The sequence below is a fragment of the Heloderma suspectum genome, chromosome 1 (genome assembly GCF_057233095.1).
Source record: "Heloderma suspectum isolate Gila_16-S chromosome 1, 16-S_ref, whole genome shotgun sequence".
NCBI classification, from domain to species: domain Eukaryota; kingdom Metazoa; phylum Chordata; class Lepidosauria; order Squamata; family Helodermatidae; genus Heloderma; species Heloderma suspectum.
This window is the reverse complement of record NC_139458.1, coordinates 365,422,487-365,441,025: the sequence shown is the minus strand read 5'-3', so window position 1 is coordinate 365,441,025 and position 18,539 is coordinate 365,422,487. Positions and strand designations below refer to the sequence as shown.

Sequence of the window (18,539 nt, the reverse complement as noted above, 5' to 3'; positions counted from 1 at the left end):
TACAAGTAAAATGAACATGCTAAATCAGATCTCCAATAATTTAGGACAATGGGAACTTCAAAATTTTGTGGAAACCGCATATCACTGAAACCAATGTTACTAAGGAGTTTGAATATATCAATTTTCTTGCCCTTCATTAAAAGACAGAATAAAGGTAACCTATTTATTTTCCAAATTTAGATTCAGTAGTTTAGGGCGCAATCCTTTTGGGACAGGTGGCCACCTCCAAATTTGGAGGTGACCACCTATCCAATGCAGGGCAGGATCTTCCCCTCCGTATTTCAGCCGCCCTGCATTCACGGCTAGACAGCTGATTTTGACTGTCTAGCCGTGGGAAGTTGGAACAGGGTGGTGGTGGACGCTGGACAATGCATAAGAAGCATCGGGAAGGCACTTTCACTCTCCCTGCCCCAGTCCGCCCCCAGGAATGCCGTGTTTTCACTGCTCCGCGCTGCTCTTACGAGTGCGGAGTGAATCTGTGCTGCCTACAAGGTCAATTCCCGGGAACCGAGCTATCGTACGGCCGTCTAGCCACTGACTAGCGGCCATAGGATTGCATCTTTATTTATTTATTTATTTATTCATTCATTCATTCATTTATTTAATCTGTATCCGTCTTTCTACCAAGAAAAATGGCACTCAAGGCTGCTAATAGTTAATAGCTAAAGTGAAGGTCTTTGATGTAATTGATGGTTCTCAACCCCAAGCAACAACTTTGTTCAGAATAAATCTGAGCTCTTCTGAACTCTCTATGAATCTTTAACTCCTGCTATCTCTTTAATTCAGTGCCATAAACCTCTAGTAACTCACATGTTTGCATTTAATAAAAATAAAGAGTGTTCTTCAGATAAGAGCTTGCTTCTATCATCTGTCTACCCCACTTCCAATATATTCCAAATGAGTTTAAACTACACTACCAGAGCTTCTTACTCCTATTCATTGCATTTGTACAAGTAGGCATGGATAGATAGAAGTTAACAAGACTTATAGAGAGAGTAAGCCCATACAGATATTTTAGCCACTACTAAATGGAAAGGAAGCATTGTTTTACAAGCCTCATTTAATTCTGCTGGACTTGTTCACTACCTCTAATTTCCTCACACAATTAATCACTGGCATCATCTAAGCGATAAGCAATTCAGAGCAATTTAGGGGTCTGTTATTGTGAAATAAGTCTCATCTGCTGGAGCAACTAGATGCTGCAGTGTACCCACTGTCTGGCCTCATTGTTTCATTACTGTGCAAGATCAGCTATGGTGTGCAACACGGAATGGACTGTTTGTTTGAGAACACCCCTGGAACAAAATCTGCCTGCATGGGAAAGGCTAATGAGAAGGAAGATTTTGATGAGGGGTGTTTTAAATCAAACAGCCATCCTATGTGCATTGCACTCCGTCTCCTACGTAACATTTTAATCAGATATCATCTGTTAACTGCAGAAAACAATTCACTCGCTATTACAGTGAGATGAATGTCTTCTCAGTGTCAAGTTCATATTTTGGGGTTTAGCTGATAAACCACTTTTGTTTTTCAGGGTGACTTTGTCTGCCCCCTCAAAATTTCATCTATTTTTTGTCCATATCCTGGAAGTGTAAAAAGTCTGGTTTGTAAGGAAACAAGAACTGTGCACTTCTGGGGCTAGCTCAGAGGAACCATTCATTGATGATCCTGAGCCCTGGGAGCAAAACTGCTGTCCAACTGACTGACCAAGCTCAGAGAAGCTCCCCCACCTACTGAGCTAAAGCTTAAGCATGGACACATTATACATTCTCTCCCTTGACCAACCTCCCCAACTTTAGAGCCGGTCTTGCCCGAGCAGTTATTAAATGTGTGGGACTTGGACAAAAAGCTGAGACAGTTTCAATTTCGTTGTGATTTGCTTAGCTGTGTGACTAAAGAGTTTCCCTCATTGAACATACTCATTTTGACACAAAGATCAGAACTCACAAAAGTTCAGTTCAGAAAGTGTCATTGCAAACTTGATTTACCAATTTATTTGATTCTATTAATTCCAGCCTCATAGTTCCCAGTTTTCCTTTTGTGTTCCCTCCACCACCCATACACATAGGGCAAGTAGGAACAAATATATTCAGGAAGGTATTATATGTACTTTGTATCACATTTTTCATGTCACACAGCCACCATACCTCTCTTTCCAATCGGCACGCTCTTTTGTTTGAACAGAGTTTGGCCCCCATGTACAACCTTTCTTCTTAAAGCTTCGCTTCACATCTTCGAATTCTTCCTGATGAGAAGTTGTGTTTCTTCCCCACGTTCTGTTGCTCTCATCTGAGGTTACTGCAGAAAGATGAAAGAACTCAATCGCAGTTCTTTTATGAGCAGTGTGGGAGCATATCTCTGAAAATGCAGCCCTGTCTAGCATTCACATTATGCTACTGTGAAACAAATGATTTTCTCCCACTGAAGGGCAGAAACAAGATAAGCAAATTAAGCAGGCAAAGAAATATTTAGTCTACCAAGGGAGAAGGGTAAGAAAAGAAATTAAGTAAATCAACAGAAAATTACTGATTCCTTTTCATGCTTTTAATTTTTCTTTATATTTAGATAAATTCAGACAAGCTGAACACTTACATCAGATATAACTGCAGAGCAATGTCTTTTGTGATATAACTTAATAGTAGAAAGTCATGGCTTAATGTGCAGTTAATGTGTTTGCACTAATCCAAAACATAACCTCTGTAATGAATATTCACGTAAGTGGTCAGGTTATCACTTCATACAAATTTACCCGAGAAATTAATATAACCAACACCATGTATGATTTAGTCTGGTCTTGCCTTTTTTCTTAACCCCACTGGGAAGTTCATATTCGCTTGTGATATCTACATCTTGCTGGTACACATATATACTGTTTCTTTGCCCATTAGCTGTATTTGGGTCTGTTTTGGAAATCACTAAAGAAACAATTAAAGAATATAGATGAAAATACCAAGTTGAACTTCAACTTGGTATTACGTAAATACCATTACTGAAAATGTTACCTAGATGTCCCAAAGCACCGAGACATTAAATACATCCTAGAAATAGCTGAGCAAATTAAGGTCAAGGAGGGAATGGCTGAACCACCTTTAAATAGCTAAAGTCTATGACTGACAACACTGACAAAAAAGCTGTTTAGGATTGCGTGCAGTGGCTGCTGAAACTGTGCGATATCACAGTTTATTGTGTTGTGGTCAATTCGGACATCATGTCAAACTATAAGCATGATGTTTGATTTGAGCCAATGTAACAAGCTAGCCACAGAACTTCATTAGTACAATAAAGAGGGTTGGGTCACTAAATTGAGAAGAGCTATTGTTTAGCAGGTGAGTTGTTGTCATGCCACATAACACTTTAATGCAGCACAGGAAAGGGAACAGATGTGAGCACGGCCTGTTTAGATGGAATGTGGTTAGTGACTGCCTATACAGAGTTGTGAGAATATTACAAAATACCTATACTTCCTTACATTTTCCCTAAACCTACTGGAATGAATCCTGAGAATTGTGAATGGAGGGAAGCTTGCAGAAGGGAAGTGTTTTCCATGAAAAGCCATACTGAGGGTTGCTCTGGAATGGGGTGGGCTGTGGTACAGGGGATTATTGCTAAAAAATAGGGTGGAGGCGCCTTGTGTGAGCAGAGTTCACCATTCCCCACAGAAGTCCCCATTCCACCCTGTCCCATCCCTTAATTTTCAGGGATGGCTTTTCAGGGAGTGCAGTAGATTGCAATGGGGAGGGAGTGGGAGAATATCCCCTTCTTGAAGCTCATGGTTTACAGGATCCAACCCAATAGGTTATGTCCAATATGCTGAAGGTTCTTTCACTTAAAAATTCAAGATTAACTCTTAGTCTATTGAAAATTCAACATATAGTTAGAGCCTATAATTTCCTAACAAAATGATAATTTCATTTAGAGTTATAACAAGTCCTATTTCTAAGGGATTAAGGTTGGTATACATTTACAAAACAGAATCAATAAAGCCTGAATAAAAATATAACCAACAATATTTGGTTATATATGATGCAGGGTTAAAATAAATAAACCTTGCAACAGGAGAAATTGGTTTTCATAGCCTGTTTAGTTATTTTGTTAAAATAGATGTGACAGGAGTTGTAATTTCACCCCCCACTAAGAGGGGGCTTGACAAAGGTGATAAGACATATTTTGGTTTAATTGAAGGGGCACTCCTTCCCGTTCGATATGCCATTGCATTGCAGCCCAGATCAGGTAAGGGGAGAAAATGAAGTGCTTGAGTAGGAAAAACGCTTCAAGCTTTCCCAAATAAGCACACAAGTTTTAATGTCTGTAAGAACTCTCCTTCAGCTTTATCTATCAACACTGAAAGAACAGAAGATAATGGGAACAAAGGATTAAGAAAATGGTGTTCAAAGAGAAGAAAATAATCTTTTGTTTACAAGACATCCAGGTTAAAAGACTGACAGACAATAGTCCCTTTCAGTTCTGGGAAACAGGAGTGATAATTTATTACCCTCAAACAGAAGATACTGAATAATTAACCAACATTAGGGACTGAGTGGATTGGGAAAACACTTGGATATAAGCTGAATGTAACAGTCTGTTCTCTCCCTCTCCCTGCCCCGCCCCCGTCCCTTCCTCCCTCTCTACTACAAAGCTCCAGTTGCATTCCAGCAGACACTGCCCATGCACTTTCAATTCCTCAGACATATTTAGGAATCTATTATTTTAAAATGTCTTTAAAAATAAAAACACTATTCCAAATTCTACAAGACCAGTTAAATTATGTTTGCGTACTGCAATACAGTGTTGTGTCCAACGGTGTCATTCTGGTAGCGCAAAGCTTCTACTGCATGCAGAAAGCTCAGTTTCATATTTGGGTGAGTGTCAAATCCAGTACTTTGATTCCACCTGCATAAGCCACTGCACAAGCACTTTCACAGCTCATTATGACTAAGTGCTGCTTGCACTAGCTCCACCAGTTGTTCCACTAGCACTGGTGCAATTGCTAACTAGCGGAAGGTCACTTCTTGCATTTTTTCTGCTAGCATTATGCTGGGTACAACCTGTAAAATTTCGAAATGATTAGATAAAATCATGGCGGCTAGGTCTATCAGTAACTACTAGCCATGATAGCTACATGGAAGTTCTACATTAAGAGGCAGTACAGTTCTAAGTACCAGATCTTGGGAATGATCAACAGAGAAGGCTATCGGCACCTACATACCCTGTTGTGAACTTCAGGAAATGTCTGACTGGCTAGTTTTGGAAATAAAATGCTTGACCAATGGACCATGTCCTGATCCAACAAGGCACTCCTTAATACTAGAGAAGTGCAAAGTAAACCTCTGCATAAGCAAGCAATTTTCTAATTTCTCCCTCAGTAGATAACAGCTATAATCCTACACCTAATCACATATGTGTTAACACACTAGCATCAGTAGAGCTGATATATGAAGTGCATAACTGAGCAGGTGCTGTGTTTGCCCACCTCCCACTCAGGTGAAGACAATTTCCTTTTGTTAGATTCAGAAATGGTTTACATCCAAAACCCTCTGGTTAAGAAATAGCCTATGCAATAACTCTGAAATTAATTCTATTAATCACTGTTTTTCTGTTCATTATTTTCTTTGCCAGCCTATTCAGCACCTCTTAAACTACTGTCATATACATTTATCTTTACCTTCACCTGCTATCGACTAACAGCATTTTACAGATCAATACTATACATATTTACTCAGAAGTAAACATGTATTCAGCGGGACTGACTTTCACATAGGTAAAGGATTGCGGCCTTAATCAAAAACCTACCGCAGCATGAAAACAATCAAGATCAATACAATAAGAAAAAACAATTTAGACTCACATTGTATAGCTCGAAGACGGGGAATAATTGGGGGGCTGCTTGGTGGACTAGAGCTGTTACTGTTTAAACTTCTTCGTTTATCTAAATTCGGGGAAGCTTGTACTGTTATCTTATGCTGAAAATCTATTATAAATAAAAGAATACATTAAGTTCCAGTGTTTTAAATACAAACCCAAGATTCATACTATCATACTACTTTACATTAAGTAATGATTTACATAGTAATAGGCAATTTTTGAAACTTGAACGTAAGTTCAAAATCAAATATTCATTACATTTGCAATCCTGCCATGCCTCCAAGGAGGTCAGGGCAGTGTTTTTACAGCACAATCCTAAGCATGTTTACTCCGTAGTAAGTCCCAGTGAGTTCAAAGAGACACACTCCCTAGTAAGTGTGTTTAGGATTACAACCTTTCCCACATAATAACCTTATGAGGCAGGTTAATCACCCAGGGAGCTTCACAGTTGACTGTGGATTTTCATCTGGTTTTCCCATATCCAGTCCCAGCATATCTGATTTGGCAGAACACTGGCTTTAATAGTAAAGTAGTTAATTAGTACTGTGCAGAGAAACTTAGCAATCCAACAGGATCTGAATGGAAAAATATTCGGCCTTACAAGCAAAACAGCAATCCTCTCCTAGCACTTAGAAATTGGTCATGGCAGCAACTGTTGGCTTTCAGTTCAGTTTTAATAGACTATTCAGTTTTATGCCTCATGAAAAACCACCAAGTTTAAAAGATGAAGAACAGGTAACTAGCAAGGTTACAGCACTTCTGAGAACCGTGTGCTATAATGGATAAATGGCATGAGTTAACGATATGATACTGCCAACTCAAATGGTAAGGTCATGGCTGTATGAAGGGAAGCAACATAGGCATGAATCAGGAAGAAATTATATCCACCCCTTTCCTTTCCCTAACCAAATATTTAATATCTTATATTATTATTATTATTATTATTATTATTATTATTATTATTATTGGAATCTTTCGTAAGGCACAAGTGCCTCTTGGGGCTATAAAGTGGGATATGAGTGTTGAAATAAATAATAGAAATACCACCAAAAAGATATGATCCTTGTAGATTAAGCTAGCTTCACCCCAGCCAGACTGAAATTTGAGGTGTAAGTGTGGTACATTTTTGTCCATGTTGGCTCACTTTTATATTCTAAATTCCCATTAAGTGAGAGAGAGACCTCAGAGTTTGAGATAACAATCAACTAATATAAGAGGCACCCATATCTGCTAACTTTTAACAGATCCATAAGTCATTAGTAATATAAACTTTGAAGTGAACATAAATATAATGTGCCATCAATAGGACAAGAGAGGAATTCACAACTTCCTGGGACCCATTTCAAAGCAACCTTCCCCACTGTATTTGCTTCCGGGCCCTCTCTTCTTGGACTGGAAGGCAGAAAAGAATTCTAAATTGGACACCCAAGCATTCTGGGTTAAACATCAACCTCTACAAAACATTACCTGTGGCCCCTATTTTTACACAGAAGATGATAAAATCGGATTTAACATTTTAATGATTTCTGAAACTTTCAGCTGGAGAATTCAAAACTGCAAATGCGCTATTCATCCTAAACAAATCGGCATGAAAGGAGGGGGAAAAAAGCAAACCTGAAGGCAGACTAATTCTGTGCCCATCTTTAAGTTTTAATCGGCTTTTTTTAAACTTTCCCTTTCTTTTCTTCACATTGGGCTTCTCTTGGTTTAACTGGAATATCAAAATATTTAGTTCTCGTTCCAATACATCGATCTCTCGCTCTGCTAGCTGCTGCTCACGCCGTTTCAGCAACTCTTCCTGAGACTTCTGATGAAGAGCAGCTCTTGTTAACTCTTCTTCTCGTGACCTCAGCTCCTAACAATAGTTTCAGAAATACTGGTTAGGACATAGTTTTCTGCCTTGTCCCTAAATCCTCATGGATTGCATACCTGCAAACTTTTAAAATAAGAGGAAGACAGGCTAAGCCTCCACACATATGTCTGTCTATTTGTCTCTCTCTCTGGGCTGCTTTAAAAGGGGAAGAACTGGTTAACAGAAACCTGACTATAAAAAAGATAGGTATCTTCTATTTTTAAATAATCTGGCTAGGCCTTGTTGGATTAAGGACAGGGCAGAAACACTGTCATATTGTTTCTTTTATCACCTGGGTTTGTTATTAACAGTTCCAAATATGTGTCTCCAAATTATTATTTTAGGAGATGAACATAATTCTGCCTCTGGCCTATAGTAAAGGATGAAAAAGGGAAAGGCAGCTTTCAATAGGACACCAATTAAATGAAATCTGACAGGCATGTCACTGCCCCAAGGGCTCTCCTCCTCCTGCATGAAAGATTTAATGTAGATAATGAAAGGCAACCAGGGTGGTAGTTTAGCAAGTTTCCCATTAAAAATTGTGAATGACTCTATCTCCTCATCAGTATCTCTTTCCCATATCTGCTTTATTGTTACATTCCCCCTTATCTCCTGCTTTATCAGAACTGTATATATTTGGGTTATTGTACCTTTATCTCCTGATAATTATTTACCAACTTTTCCCATTCTGTTAAATCTCTTGTACTTTGCCTTCTTATCCTTCTAATTCTTATAAATTTACTGATTTGCATCCATACTAACCATGACATTCCCATACTTTGTACACAATTATTCCATATTTCTTGTGTTATAGGATTCTGCTGTTCATAAAAAATTCTCATTTGGGTCAATCTTATTTCTTTCAACTTATTTTTCCCCACTGCTTTCCCTTTTATATCAAACTCTGGGTGCGCCCAAATCGATATTAATGGAGAAACTCCTGGCATTAGTTTCTCTTTCCTGACATTCCATGCTTTTAATAAACCTTTCATTGTACTTCCATTATTTCTTATTTGTTTTATATACTTTTTAATATAAAACATACTTTTTAATTCCTCTTCCTTTCATCCCATCAATTCCCTTTCTATTTCTATCCAACTTACCCTCGCCCTTTCCTTCATTATTATGAATATATGTCTTAATTGGTGCGCATCATAATAAGTTTTTAAATGTGGTATACCCCATCCTCCTTCTTGCATGGATCTATATCTGAAAACTTTTGCTGTTCGTGGCCTTTTAGTCCTAAAAATATTTTTTTCTATTTCCTTTATGTATGCTTCAGCCTGAAGCTGTCTGTAGTAATTAATATTTATCACTATTTCTTTAAGGAACCTTCATAATCATGCACATGCATCTCTTGAATATTCACAGATCAGAGCAAGAAAATGCAAAACTGTCCACCAAATAAAGACTTTTAAAACTTGATGTCCTGGCTTTTAATCAGTTAAATTTAAATAATGAAGGACCTGTGGGAACATAAAATTAACATGTGTTATTAAAATGAATTCCCTCTATAGTAACACATCAAATTCCACATAGCTTAAAAATGTGTTTCATTCAATTTCAGACACTAACAAAAATTTCTTCCCACTAAATTAACAAAGGAGCTCTATAAAATTACTGACTTTCATTTTCCACATTATACTATTATATGAAACAAGGATCTCAATGGCCAATTTGCATGTCATGGTGGAACACGCGCTGTCTGAAAGCCTCTTCCACATACTGTAAACAACCTCTGATCGGTGCGATCAGAGGCTGTCAGCATGATGTCTCACCCCGACTAATGGGTTGTTTAGGGACTAAACCATTGGTCTTGGTTCACATGTCACATGGACAATATCTGATCAGAGGTTATTCACAGTATGCAGAAGTGGCTCACAGATGGCATGTGTCCCCGCGAATCATGGGTTAAATAACCCATGACTTGCCGGCGGGACGTGCAATACCAGAAATAGTATATCAGAAACAAGGCAGCTGATCTAGACTTTCAAAGTAAATGCTGAACAAATGAAATAATTGCTATTTTAGAATTGCTTTTTCTTACGTGTTTTCATGACCCATGAGGCTTAACTACATTTGAACATCTTATATGGTTTTAACAGAGTAGGAAACAAGAGATACAACCTAAATAATTGCCATAGGAAAACAGACTAGAGCCAGAATATACCAGACATCTGAATCTATTATTCTCACACTAGTTCTTAAGAAAAGTGGATTTTTTAAAATAATGGTTTTTTTAAAATGTGTTTTTTTTAAATAAGCAATTGTACAAACTATGATGGTGAATGAGAGATGAAAAATAATTGAAAAGAGCAATTTAAGGACTTTCGGTTGGAACCGATGTCGTTCTGGCAGCATCCCCACGGGTTCTCCATGGGAGCTTTCTCGAACAGCTTTTTAAAAGGTTGAAAAACTTTTTCATCTCCCCCCTGGAATTAAAAGCAGTGGCAAGGCAGCTCTGGATAACATCTTGGAGAAAAGTATCCCCCACAAGTTAGTGGGGGGCTGAATTCCAGGATTATCCAGGATTATCTCCCCAGAGCTTTACCAATGCAAAAAGCTGTACTGAGACTCCTATTTCATAGGAGAAAACAGGGCTGACGTGTTCTATAATAATATATGCGTTAAGAAATACCAACAACTTCTGAGGGATGATTTAAGAAATGTTAACAATATTTGAGAACATCTGAGGACCTGTAAGATCTGTTTGAGAGAAACATGTCTGCGCCGAGGAGAAGAAAGGAGGTGGCATCAACTCCCCCTGCACCCCATGTGTCAAAAGTTTCGACAACAGAAGATTATAGGAGAATTATTTACTCTGATAAAGACTTTATCTTCGCAATTTACAGAGCAAGCCAAAAGGCTGGATTTAAACTAAAATTCCGTCAACGCCTTGCAAGGAGCTGTAGATTTAATTAATGTATCATGGCAAAAAATGGAGATGAAAATTAATGAGCTAGAAGACCGAGTGGCAGGAAATGAAACTACGACACAAATTTGTTTTAAAAATCCTCTGATAGAATTTCTCAACTGGAGGCTTTCACGAGGCTTTCGTATTATAATTCCAATAATACGAGGAGTATTATTGGAATTAAAAATCTGTCTAATGATGTAAAATTGCCTATTTTTGTGGATAAACTTTTGCATGAGATACTCCCTATCCCATCTGATTATTTACTGGATATTGAGCAGGCATTTTGTGTGCCAAATGCTAAAGGAACTGATTACATGATCATAGTTCAATTTGCAAAAGTCTCCACAAAGAATTATATCCTGAGTTTGGCAAGAGAGAGTGGAAGCCTTTCCTGGAAACAAGATAAAGTTATGTTATTTCCAGACTACATCAAAGAGGTGGTGAATAAAAGAAGGAAATTTATCAAAGCAAAAAAATGGCAAAACAAATGAACTAACAATTTTACTTAAAATATCCTGCTACACTTTGTATTGTGTCTGAAGAAGACACAAGAAGTTTCAAAACCATGAAATGGCGGAGGCATGGCTGAATGTAAAAATGCGTGAGAATTCTGTTACAACCCCATGAAATGGAATCTTTAAACAAGCTTTGTTAACCATTTGTGTTTAGTCTACATGGTCCAGGCTAGCTCAGAAGATAAATGATTATACATATATTCGTTTACTCTCTTTCATCTTTCTTTTCTTGTTTTTCTTTATATTTTTTATTTCAAAATAGATAATATATCCAGTATAAAATATATTACTGAATGTTGAAGCTTTATATTAAGTTTGATTATTATATAACTCTCTCTCTCTCTCTCTCTCTCTAAGAATATATAATTTTATATATATATATATATATATATATATATATAAAAATATATATATATAATATATAATTTAATCTGTATTAAGAATATATAATTCTTAATACAGGCTTCTGGGAATGAATTGTAGACCTGTTTCTTTGATATAAGATTGATGATACGATATTGAAATGTAAGGTTGTTTATTAAACTGTAAGATTGTTAAGGTTATAGATATAGTTTTTAAAACAGAATGGCATCAGAGCCTGGGGGGTATTGGAGTTTAAACTTAATTCTTTAAGGGGGAGGGAGGGGGGGAAGGAAGGGGAAAGAATCTTTTTCTTTTTCCTTCACTTCCTTTTCTCCTCCCTTTTCCTTTTTTCCTTTTCTTTCTTTTTCCTTCTCTCTTTGTTATTGTGGTGTCCTCATCAGAATATTGTATTGCTGGGAAATTGAAGTATTGATCAGATTGTTGGTAATTTTGGTATTGTTTATTTCATTTATAAAGATAAAATAAATAATATATTTAAAAAAAGAAAAGAGCAATTTAAAGAGCAATTACAGTTTGACATTTGAATTGCATATTAAAACATACAACTATTATCCTACTATATTTAAGCACAAATAGTACCACAATCTTAGTGCTTTTTCTTTAAAATTCACTTACATTTTCCTTGGTCCTTAGTTCATCAAATATCTGTTGGATTTCCAGTTTCCAGTCATCTTGCATGGAATGGAAAGATTCCTGAGGCATCTCAGTCATAACAGCCTCTTCAATGGCAGTAAGCTGCTCAAGAATCAAGGTAAATGATGGCCGGATATGAGGATCCTGCGCCCAGCACTCTAAAATGTATCAATCACATGAGTCAGAAGAACAGGGAGAACTACTTGACTCTAAACCAGCTTGCAAGAAATCTAAACTATTTAGCATTTACTTTGAAAAAAAAATTACATACCACAACATTTTTCCTTTTTATAGAAGTTCAATTTACCTGGAACTGTTCCTATGCAAATCTCATAAAAATTAACACAGTACTTCCTTGGAAGAGTCTAGTTCAGTCAGATTGCGATTAATAGGACAATTCTCTACATACAGTAGGACACAAAGCTGGGAGTGTCGGGTATTAAGCATGAAATGTAGCATTTGACTTGGGTATACAAATAGATCAATGTATGCAAGATATATAAAATTCTGTGAACCGTTTGCTTTCAAAAAAGGATGGAAGAAAAGCAAGTAGATCACACATACATTCACCATTGAGCATTCATACCCAAGTCACACACAATCTGCTATGTGAAATGGCAGCTATGCAAGATCTCAAGCCCATGCCCCACCACATGTAGATTACATATGTCATTTGTCAACATATGAACTGGCCCTATGATAATGAAAGGTGGCACACAAGAGTATTTATTCCTCATACGAATTCTTCAGTGTGGGAACCAGCAAAATCGCCATCATCAAAAAAATGCAAGGATAACTAAGAGCTGTTTTTTATGTCCATTTGATTGATGCTTTAACTGCAATGGTAAAGGCCATCAGACACCTGGAGCCTGGCCACCAAGGGGTCCATAGTTTGTGACATACAGGGCATTGCAAGATTTCACCAGGCATTGTTAAGATATTGTCTAGTCTATCATCACAGCTTTAAGGACTAGACATTTGCTATAAGGCAAATGTGATGCACCAGCTCAAATCCTCAGTCAGCCTTGGAACTCACAGGGTGACTTTAGGCGAATCACTATATCTCTCAGCCTAAGCTACATCACAGGTTAATGTGAAGCTACACTACTATTCTGAGCTCTTTGGTGGAAGGACAGAATGTAACTTATTGAATAAATAAGCAAGCAAGCACTTCCAAAGATGAATGCAGCTTTTAAAATGAGCTATATGTTCCAATGCTGAATGTGTTAAAATATTTTTAGTACAGGACTGCAATGAAATGGAAAATCAATGCTTTCTATATCTGAATCTCTGAATGAAAAGGAGTGAAAGAGCTGGGTGTCATCTGAATGGTTAGCACCATACCAAATGAAATGCTGAAACTAAAAACTTACACATATTATAGACAACATGCAAGTAACCTTATAGCAATAGCAGCACAAGTACCTTTCATTAGTTTAGCAAATGGTTCAGGACAGGTGGATGGAATGGGCAAAGTAAGCTTATTGACAGCAACGCCGTAAGCCACAGCAAGACCATCAATGCCACGGTAAGGAACTTCTCCCGTAAGTAGTTCCCACAGCAAAACGCCATAACTATAAATAAATTTTTAAACAGTTAAATTTGCTTCCTTAATGTTGACATATGGCTTACTGAAGGGCAAAAGAAAAAGAAAAACAGGCAGTAACTTGCCTAGAAAGTACTTCGGGAAAGAAAGTAATACATCCACGAAGACTACAACAAAGACTATTCCATCAGAATGCTCTTTACCCTTCCAACAGTGGTTGTGATACTACACATGCTTGTAGTAAAATGAAATGTGTTATGACCATAGATACTGTATGTTATTTGGAAATCAATGCAAATCCACATACATAAAGACTGATGTCATGAAGAGTAGGTGGTTTTAGCATGTTTCTTTTGAGAAGCTTGTACCATGCAGTCAGTTAGAGGACAGTCAGAACAAGGAACCGAATAATTCCTATTCTTCCTAGGGATGGACAGACACCCCACAGTTCAGGACCTCTAGGCACCTGCTGAGCCGCTGACGCAGATCGCACACCCCAGACCTGCACTCCAGCTCCCCCAGCTTGCCAAGCCACCCACACTTATCCTGGACCCATATGCGAGTGCCATTTAGTGAAAGAAAATGGCAATCACGAATATGCGCACATCTAGTCTTACACAAAATGGCTCCATGAATGGCAAATATATGCAAGATTACAGTTGCAAATGGTGAGCGTGGGGGGAACTCAAGTGGGGGCACAGGCAAGGAGTCTGCCAGACTCTTAAGTTTATTTGAAACTAATTGTCTAATTTGAAATTTATGGCAGTTCCATTCTGCTAAAAGATTCTTACACCTCAAAAGCAACATAATATCAATTATTTCATGGGATGGTAGTGTTCTTATGAGATTGGGGTTCTTTACAAGGTACTTTGTCTTCTATCCAAAATTTTCTTGAGCATGAGGGAGCTAATTTTCCTCACAATTATGCATCCAGCCAAACCAATCCAAGTGCATACTTTATTGTTTGGAAAATATACATTTTTTTTCATTCTCAGCTGAGATGATAGAGAATAGTGAGGGACAAGCAAATTTATTTATTTATTTATTTATTTATTACATTTCTATACTGCCCAATAGCCAAAGCTCTCTGGGCAGTTCGCAACAATTACAACCAGAAAATACAAGATGACAAAATGCAATATAAAATTTTTTAAGTGTAAAACTACAGTCTAGAAATAAAAATAATAACCAAACAGAACCTAGCTGCAGTGGAAAGATTTAAAATACAATGTATACCAGATATAAAACAGAACCTGAAATACCAGATATAAAACAGAACCTGAAAAACTAAAATCCCTGGTAAAATAAAAAAAAGGTCTTCACTTGGCACAAAAAGAGCACAGTGTAGGCACCAGGTGACTGTTTCTGAGTAATTCATTCCACAACCAGGGTGCCACAGCAGAAAAGGCCCTCTTCTGAGTAGCCAACCACTTCACTTCCTTTGGTAGGGGCTCCTGGAGAAGGACCGCTGAAGTTGATCATATGGTTCGGGCAGGTGCATATGGGAGGTGCATATGAGACGATCCTTCAGGTAACCTGGCCCCAAGCCATTTAGGGCTTTGAATGTTAATAGCAGCGCTTTGAATCAGGTCCTGAAATGGACTGGCAGCCAGTGCAGACGGAAAAGTACTGGCATAATATGATCACATACAGTCAGGGCCAGAAATATTGGAACAAGGATAACTGTTTTGGCAGTTGGCCTCCGTACACCACCACATTGAAGTTGAAAGGAAACACACCCAGATGGGAGCGAAGTCAGGACTTTCAGCTGTAATTCAAGGGGTTGGACAAAAGTGGGGCACTAACCATTCAGGAAGGACAGCCAGTGGCATACACCCCCCCCCCCATCGTTGGTGGCTCCTAAGTAATGGAACAAACCAACATCATCTCAAACTTAAGGATTGCCTTTAATACCTGGATGAAAATCCTTTGCAGTCAATGACTGCCTGAAGTCTGGAACCCATGGACATGACCAAATGCTGAGTTTCCTCCCTCGAGATGCTTTACCAGGCCTTTACTGCAGCTGCCTTCAGCTGCTGCTTGTTTGTGGGTCTTTCTGCCTTCAGTTTTGTCTTCAGGAAGTGAAAAGCATGCTCTATTGGGTTGAGATCAGGTGACTGACTTGGCCATTGAAGAACATCCCACTTCTTTGCCTTGAGAAACTCTTGTGTAGCTTTTGCTGTATGTTTTGGGTCATTATCCATCTGCAATATGAAGCAGCATCCTATCAGTTTGGCAGCATTCGGCTGAATCTGAGCAGAAAGTATAGCCCTATACACTTCAGAATTCATCCTGCTGCTTTTATCAGCAGTCAGGTCATCAAGAAACACCAGTGACCCGGTTCCATTGGCAGCCATACATGCCCATGCCATAACACTGCCACCACCATCTTTGACAGGTGATGTGGTATGCTTTGGATCTTGAGCTGTTCCTTTCCTTCTCCATACTTTTCTCTTCCCATCGTTCTGGTACAAGTTAATCTTGGTTTCATCAGTCCAAAGAATCTTATTCCAGATAAGGGCAGGCTTTTTTAGGTGTCTGCTGGCAAAGGCTAATCTGGCCTTTCGGTTCTTGAGCGTTACCAGTGGTTTGCACCTTGTTGTAAAGCCTCTGTATTTACATTCATAAAGCCGTCTCTTGACTACAGATGTTGACAATGACATGCCTACCTCCGCAAGAGTGTTCTTGACCTGGTTAGATGTTGTGAAAGGGTTCCTCTTCACCATGAGCAGAATTCTGCGGTCATCCACTTTAGTTGTCTTCCATTGTCTTCCAGGCCTTTTGCTGTTGCTGAGCTTGCCAGTTAATTCCTTCTTTTTCAGGATGTTCCAAACTGTTGTACTGGCCACTCCCACTGTTTTCGCTATCTCTCTGATGGGTTTATTTTGTTTCCTCAGCCTAATGATGGCCTCCTTCACTCGTATGGACACCTCTTTGGACCTCATGTTGGGAGTTCCAGGGAACAGCTACCAAATGCAAATGTAACACTCAGAACCCACCTCCGGGCCTTTTATCTGCTTGACTGGTCATGGGGTACCCAGGAAACAGGCCACACCTGGCCATGCAGCTTGTCAGCCATTCGTTCCATTACTTATGAGCCACCAATGATGGGGGTGTGTGTATGCCACTGGCTGTCCTTCCCGAATGGTTAGTGCCCCACTTTTGTCAAACCCCTTGAATTACAGCTGAAAGTCCTGACTTCACTCCCATCTGGGTGTGTTTCCTTTCAACTTCAGTGTGGTAGTGTACAGAGGCCAACTGCCAAATCAGTTATCCTTGTTCCAATATTTCTGGACCTGACTGTAATTCCTTTTAACAATCTCACTGCCCTATTTTGTTCCAGCTGAAGTTTCTGGACCATTTTCAAAGGCAGTCCCATGTATAACGCATTGCACTAATCCAGATGACAGGTTATCAGAGTGTGGATAACTGTACCTAGGCTATCTCTGTTCAGATAAGGACACAGTTGGTATATCAGCCTAAGCTGATAAAAGGTGCTCCGTGCCATGGAGTCCATCTGTGCCTTTAGTGACAATGCTGGATCCAAGAGCACCTCGAACTATGAACCTGATCCTTTAGGGGGAGTGCAACCCTCTCCAGAAGAGGTTGAACATCACTTAGCTGGGCAGATGAACCACCCACTAAGAATACCTCTATTTTGTCTGGATGGACAAGTTTATTGGCTTTCATCCAGGCCATTACCGCACCTAGGCACTGGTTCAGAACACCCACTCACTCACCTGGGCTAAATGAAAAGGACAGAAAGAGCTGGGTGTCATCTGCATATTGGTGACACCTCAGTCCACAACTCTCCCAGCAGCTTCATGTAGATATTAAACAGCAAGGGGGATAAAATAGAGCCCTGTGGCACTCTATGGCATAAGTGCAAAGTGAAAGAGCAATAATCTCCAGCACCACCTTCTGGAATCAGCCTTCCAAGTAGGAGCGGAACCACTACAGTGCAGTGCCTCCAACTCCCAGCCCAGATAATCTATCCAGAAGAATACCATGGTTGATGGTATCAAAAGCGACTGAGAGGTCCAAGAGAATCAACAGGGTCGCACTCCACCTGTCCCCTTCTGGCAAAGATCATCCCACAGAGTGACTAAGGCAGTTTCTGCGCCTGGAGTTGGCTGGCAGCTACCTGCTCAAGCACCTTTCCCAGGAAGGGGATATTGCAACTGGCCTATAGTTGTTAACATATATCCAAATTATGTAGGCCACTAGCACTGGGAAACATTCGTGACTCCAGAAAGACAGCCACTGAATGCAATGTGATATTCTCTTATGTGCCCCCCCCCCCCCCCCGGACTGCACACATTGATGCATGCATGCAGGAACCACACCATGCCATCCTAGGAAATGAGAGGCCTGTGCACACCTCCCATGGCCCTATCCAGCCCTTTCCCCTCACCGCTGTTAAGGTATTGAGCCTGGTGCTTGCAATCACTGACTGAGCAGCAAGGTCAAGGACTGAACACTAATATGGGAGAGGCACTCAGGCTTCCATTTTCCATGTGAGTCTAGTGCGCTGATTGCCCATGTGCTGTGGAGTTAGGATGTGTGTGAGAAAAAGGCTCTGTTATGGCTCTGGGTGGTCCTTCTATGGGCAGGCAGCCATAGCATTTACCTAGAAAATAGATCTTGAGGATAATGTAGAGAACATCTGGCAAACAAGAACTGCACAGCCAAATTCTCCATTATAACCCTTACAAAACAGAAACCACTATTAAAACTCCATCTTTGCATACTTACTTTTGTAATATAAGAAAAGCATGCAAGAAAAAAGGCAGAGAAAAGAAATCTTCTAGAAACCAAATAGATAGGTTA

At 39.2% G+C, this 18,539-nt stretch overlaps 1 protein-coding gene across 2 annotated transcripts in view; it reads right to left on the bottom strand.

Annotated features, from left to right (window-relative positions):
- Positions 1 to 18,539, bottom strand: part of MAP3K21 (mitogen-activated protein kinase kinase kinase 21) — a 66,391-nt gene that overhangs the window by 7,398 nt on the left and 40,454 nt on the right. The window contains exons 3-8 of one of the 2 annotated variants that reach the window (XM_084828141.1): positions 13,589 to 13,737; positions 12,146 to 12,321; positions 7,477 to 7,717; positions 5,846 to 5,968; positions 2,799 to 2,915; positions 2,148 to 2,298 (exon numbers count right to left, since the gene is read on the bottom strand). In XM_084828141.1, the coding sequence (XP_084684267.1) occupies positions 2,148 to 2,298; positions 2,799 to 2,915; positions 5,846 to 5,968; positions 7,477 to 7,717; positions 12,146 to 12,321; positions 13,589 to 13,737 (957 nt within the window). The remainder of the gene's footprint in view (positions 1 to 2,147; positions 2,299 to 2,798; positions 2,916 to 5,845; positions 5,969 to 7,476; positions 7,718 to 12,145; positions 12,322 to 13,588; positions 13,738 to 18,539) is intronic. The other variant, XM_084828142.1, reaches the window with a different exon arrangement.